At 38.0% G+C, this 5,701-nt stretch overlaps 1 protein-coding gene across 11 annotated transcripts in view; it reads right to left on the bottom strand.

Annotated features, from left to right (window-relative positions):
• The window catches only part of lmo7b (LIM domain 7b), a 31,366-nt gene extending 25,665 nt beyond the window's left edge, over positions 1 to 5,701 (bottom strand). For all 11 annotated transcript variants that reach the window (XM_044193745.1, XM_044193794.1, XM_044193762.1 and 8 more), the window contains exons 1-5: positions 5,543 to 5,701; positions 5,241 to 5,342; positions 2,710 to 2,780; positions 2,178 to 2,247; positions 206 to 312 (exon numbers count right to left, since the gene is read on the bottom strand). In XM_044193745.1, the coding sequence (XP_044049680.1) occupies positions 206 to 312; positions 2,178 to 2,247; positions 2,710 to 2,780; positions 5,241 to 5,309 (317 nt within the window). In that variant the 5' untranslated portion in view covers positions 5,310 to 5,342; positions 5,543 to 5,701. The remainder of the gene's footprint in view (positions 1 to 205; positions 313 to 2,177; positions 2,248 to 2,709; positions 2,781 to 5,240; positions 5,343 to 5,542) is intronic.

Here is a 5,701-nt window from a genome sequence, read left to right as displayed (position 1 = left end):
AAACCACTGGTCTAAAGGCTTTAAGCCTCCTAAAAACACATACAACAAACACATTGCATCAGAAACAAGCTGACACTGTCATATTAGTCAATTGAATTGAACTTCACATGTAAAAGGCATGTTTCTCCGTGCTGGCATGATCACCTATAGCTTTGGACAGTTTTATACATACACTTAACTTGACATGACACTACGTCAACTGTACCTGAGTGTTGCACGAGTGGACAGGTCCTGCAGGTCTCCTGGATGAAACAGTTGTGACACATTGAGTCCCAGTTTGCCACAGGCTTTCAGGAATACATTCACATTATCCTGGAGATTTAAATTACAGAGACAGCAAAATGAGACATTTAAAAAAAAAAATATAAGAGCATGTAGAAAAACTGGTATAGAATCAGAAGAAGAGGTTGCTGATGCTGTTTGGGATCAACTATCAGGAGAGCTTGCTCCAACCTTCCTCTAAAAAGCCCCAACAAGAGTTTAAAACAACTCCTGTTCTCAAAAACATTACCACTAGGGCTGGGACCACTGCTTTTAATAATTACTGATTTATCTATTAGTCTCCAATGTTAATGATTAAATTACTTAGATAATCTGACATTGGGTAACGGAAGGTCAAAGCCACAACTGAATTTAAATGTAATGTTAAGCTTACAAGCCTTGAGTTTTATATTTTCATTAAACATTTATTTTCATTGACATTTGTTCAAATAACTGTTTGACATGATGCTTGTTTTTACTGCATTTAATACAACCAAAAAAGGTAGCAAATCTTCTCATTTTTAGGTGGCGACGCTTGGCTGAAATTAAATGTCGGCAGCAGATTTTAATCAGCTGTAGCCAATAAACATTATTGTGGGAATTGATTGAACTTGGCTGTCACCTGGAAACATTAAACTTGCTCTGCTAGGTGCGGCCTGTAACATCATGCTCAGTTAAAGACAGTTTCCTAGAAGGAAAACAAACCCAGTCTGCTCCCTCTAGCTCTGTTAGCAGCTATCTAAGGTGTCCCATTTGAGACTCCGCTGCATTGGACCCCAAACAACACCACCACCTAGATAGCAGTAGTCAAAATCTTTAGCGTGATAATGTCAATTTCTACTTAGTTATTGTTTTTTGTCATTGTCATCATAAGTGTGCAGCCACTTCTGAAAGTCACAACGAGTATTTATTTTTTTTTTGAAAATGATTAAGGAGTAATTTTAGGTACACCATAAATGTAGGCTCCCTCACCAAGATAGGGAGGGTTAGTCAGATAATGCTTTGGCATTCTCTAGCGGCAAACAGACAAACTGCAGGATGCGAGTCTGAACTGATACACAGAATGTATGCACTGTTTAGTTTTAAAATAAGAATATCCATAATGATCAATACTTTTTGTCCGGTTGTGTACATTTTTTAGTACATATCATCTGAGTTCCAATTACCATGCAAAGATAACATAAAATCTACAGAAAATAAAAAAAGGAAGTTAAATGTTTAAAAAACATTCCACAAACAGGATATTCATTCTGCACTTATTTAAATGGCTACTTGAAGGGTAGAAAAAGAAAGAACAATGTCTCTTTAGCCAAGAAAATGTCATGACCGAGTAAGGAAAGATCAAATAACACCTTGAGTGAAATCATGTGCATCCTGTTGTTGACTGCAGTTAATGTGGGTTATCTCAAAGTACTATAAGAACTGACAAGAGACTGCCTCTCTTCAGTCATCTGTGTAATGCTGATAATGGCTCTTGTTTGTAAGCAGTAAATATCTACTGAGGATTTGAATATTGTGTGAACTGGTATTTGATTGCCAACTCTCATCTGCACTAGACAAGAACTGATATTTCAGTTTCCACAGCAACAGCCTGAAGCCAAAATTAAAATCTGCATTTGCATTTCTGCCCAATATAAAAAAATAAAAACTTTACACATTCAGCAGTTGGGTTGTCACACTGAAAAGCAGTTTCAAGATCATTCACATTGTGCCAAAACTGTCTCTCAGGAACAGGAAACCACACAATGTGTCAAAACTTCCTAGCTAGCAGGTGCCTTCTTATGTACTTGTAATGCAACTGGCTGATTCAAATAAAGCATTTAACTCGACACTCAATGGTAACCTGCGCCACACAGCCAGGCTACCTGTTACACACACACACACACACGGTAAGAACTGTAATATGTAACACTCACCAGGCCAGCGATGGGAGTAGAAAGCCTGTTTACTCTCTTAATGATGCCAGGTTTCAACTGGTTGATCAAGCTATTAGTGAAAACAAAATCAGCAAACAGTTTACAAATATTCCAGCTTTATGCTACACATATTTGCATGCATGACTGCATCTTAGACAAAGAACCAAGCTAACTTCCATAACTAGCCTTCTGGGCTAACCTACAAGCCTAGACTTGTTGTCCAATGCTTCTCATTTGTTGGCCTCATTATTCTTTAGCTGATGTTATATAAGTCAGCTGTTATTTAGAGCACACTTTGGAAGAAAATGGCTACTTCTTACACTCCACAGAAGATGGTACAGAAAATGTCTTGTCTTATGATCTGTATTACATGTAATTTAATTATTAGGATATACCTTTATTTTTTGTTTACCTCAACTTATAGGCATGTTTAGAGATACTGAGGAACCTAGCTTGAATTTAGTTCTCTGAAAGCAGAGTATGCATGACTTTGTAAAAGTCACAATATCCAAGTTTGAACATCATTACTCACTCGCAAAGCAGAACTCCATTCTCTAAGGCAGCACGGAAGTCGTTGCAACCAAACGATTTTCCAGTCACTTCCTAAAAAAATAAAAAAAACTTTAGAATTTATCCACTGACCATTGCATTTATTTTTTTTGCCACAATTAACAAGTGTGTTACTTTCAAATACACCTCTGGACGTCCAACACAGTCTCCAACAGTTGAACCTAAAAAGAGATGAACACTTTTCCACACTGTAAAACTTACACTACATTTTACCTTTTCAGATTGTTAATTTCGTGAAACTTGCATGCTTGCAAGCTGCAATTACAGTTATTTTAACTGGTGTGGGCTACACACGTTGAGAAGTAGGATGCTCAAATACTGTGATGACGTATTTGAGTGGATAGTCTGTAAATTCAAACAGCCAACTGAGAAACTCCATTCACATCAATAGGATTTTATACTAGAGCCTGATGTATTGTCCGATATTAGTTTTTATTATTCGCTAATATCTATGCATATAGGTATACCCGCAAATGTCAGCCAATAAGAAATGTCTGTACAGAAATGCTATGAAAAAGATACCACAAGATATCACAATTTTTTTTTTTTTAAAGGGATCAATTTCAAAATGTTTATGCTACATATTTCTCATCACTATCAGATTTTTTCCCCAATGTGTCCAAAGTCCAAAAGATTTAGCCTAAACAGCTGAAAAATCCTCCAACTACTGCACAAAAGCTTAAATTATCTCTCTATACAAATAATCACAATATCACAATCACAATATCTACCAAGCAAAACAATGGGCCATAAAAAAAATATATGTGGACAAGCACTCCCACATAAAATTCAAAATATGTTTTTGGTCAAATCAAAGAATACAACATAACCTAAATGATTTTACATGGCAGAAGCAAGCACAAGTCAGGGAGGCTTTGTAATGAGGACATAAAAATGGGGCTATTAAGGTTTGGCTCCATAACTAACAGAGGGGCCCCAAAAGGCTATTCTTCTCACTAATTAGTCCCCCCAAGAATCCACAATCACAATTCATTTTTGGTAGAACTGAGCACCGGGCATGGAGTGGAGGCTTCTCAGTGGAATCAGACCAACAATGCAGTGTCAGGTTAACAGAATAAAACACAATCATGTGGTCAAGATACTGTCTGTCTCAAATACGATTAGAATAAGACAAAACGATTAATTGAGAAAATTATTGGTAGATTAATCAATAATGAAAACAATCACTAGTTCCAGCCCTAGTTAAATTAAAGGATAATTGCTCTACATTTAAAAAGGAGATCATTTCCTCTTAAGGAGATGACAGGCACATTTCTAAAACAGAGGAACACCTGTGCGGCTCCTGTTTCACCAGAAACTAAACAGCCTGTTTACATAATGTAGAAGAGGCCGATCCATTCTTATTCTTCTCCAGTCCAGTAGGCATTGAGCAAACAAACATTTACGTGTAATTGCTGCTGGTACTGTGTTAATGATAAACAGCAGCCATTTTTGGACACTTTAATATATGGAAGTGTATTATTCTGCAATCTGTAACACGGAATATTAGTGCTAACACATTCCCAATGTTGTTTGGCACGAGGAAGCATTTATGACACCGTTTACCACTATTTTAAAAGCAGCATGCCTTGCTTCCCTCTTGTCTAACACACACACCCTTCATCACTGTTCATCCATCCTTTCATCCGTCAGCACAGGCAAATAGATGGGTAAAATTGGCATGGGCTCACTGCCAAGAGAGCTCTGGACAGAATTCTCATAATGATCCACTCAGACACAATTGACATGTTAATGGTCCCATTTAGAGTTGGTCAACATTCAGTGCCCACAAGTTATGATTTAAGGATTACAACTTCTACAATGTTTGGACAGTAGCAGCCTACAGCAACCTAGACAATGCACTGCTGTAAAACCACATCTTCCACAATTTGTGCATGGCTAAACCTGCCTACACCTGCCTATCTCATTAACCACAGTACATGTGCAAAGAGCATCAAAACAAGGCACATGAGCAAATCTAACCCATCCAGTACATCACATCTCAGTAGACAGACAAAAAAAGAAACCTCATAGGGTAAGGCATGCTGCTGCATATTTTCTATTTCTGTTTTCTCTTAAACATTACCTAATTATCTGCCTTCCTTCCATGTGCATTTCCCTCTGAAGCTCTGAGTCCTGCAGTCAAATCATTTTTATCAACCACAGATGATTCTCACATAAGGTTCTGTGTGTGAGTGTTATCAAGGTGTATTTTGCATTTGAACTCAAGATAAGTCTGTAAATGTGGCTCACTTTAGGTTAATGAGTGTTGAGTCTTTTAAAATATTAGTATTAGCATCAGCTGTTTTTAGTGAGTGAAAGTCCCAATGATGAAAACAACGGACAAGTGATGTTTCATGGCTGAAATGTCTGCCACTGACTAACATGGACCATTTGCTGTCTCCAAAAGGGGTAAAATGTAGCTTGCACAGGAAAACGTGTCTGATGCAAATAAAGACAAAAGAAAAAAAAAGATGAAAGTGAACCATGTACCTCAATCCAGCGTTGAGCCTCGCTGAATGCGTCTGCACAGCTGACACTGGTCTGCTGGCGCCACTCCATCTTTTATCTTCTGAACAGGCAAAAGGCACAACTCTGATGGAAGGGCAAAAGAAGTAACATTTTGCTAAACTAATTAATTACGGAGCACGGAAGTCGACACCACGCCATGAACCACCACCAAGCTTATCAAATAAGTTCAATTACTGTCAACAAACATGAGGAAAACTCATGTAATTTGATTTTTTTTAAAACATATTTTTCAAACAACTGCCTGAGGCCGCTTGTTCAGTCACCTTGCGCTGTGTGCTGCTGCTCGCCGGTGAAAGTTCTCCGCTAATTGACACCCAGTTTATCACTGGACACTCCGCACTTCTGCCACCCCCTTTCCATCACTGACAAATTCCGCTTATTGGGTCAAGTGGAGAGGAGGGTCTCCGCCTACTTCAAAACTA

This window comes from Siniperca chuatsi, linkage group LG1 (genome assembly GCF_020085105.1).
Source record: "Siniperca chuatsi isolate FFG_IHB_CAS linkage group LG1, ASM2008510v1, whole genome shotgun sequence".
In the NCBI taxonomy this organism is placed as follows: Eukaryota; Metazoa; Chordata; class Actinopteri; order Centrarchiformes; family Sinipercidae; genus Siniperca; species Siniperca chuatsi.
The sequence above is the reverse complement of the archived record's forward strand: the minus strand, read 5'-3'. Positions and strand labels throughout refer to the sequence as shown.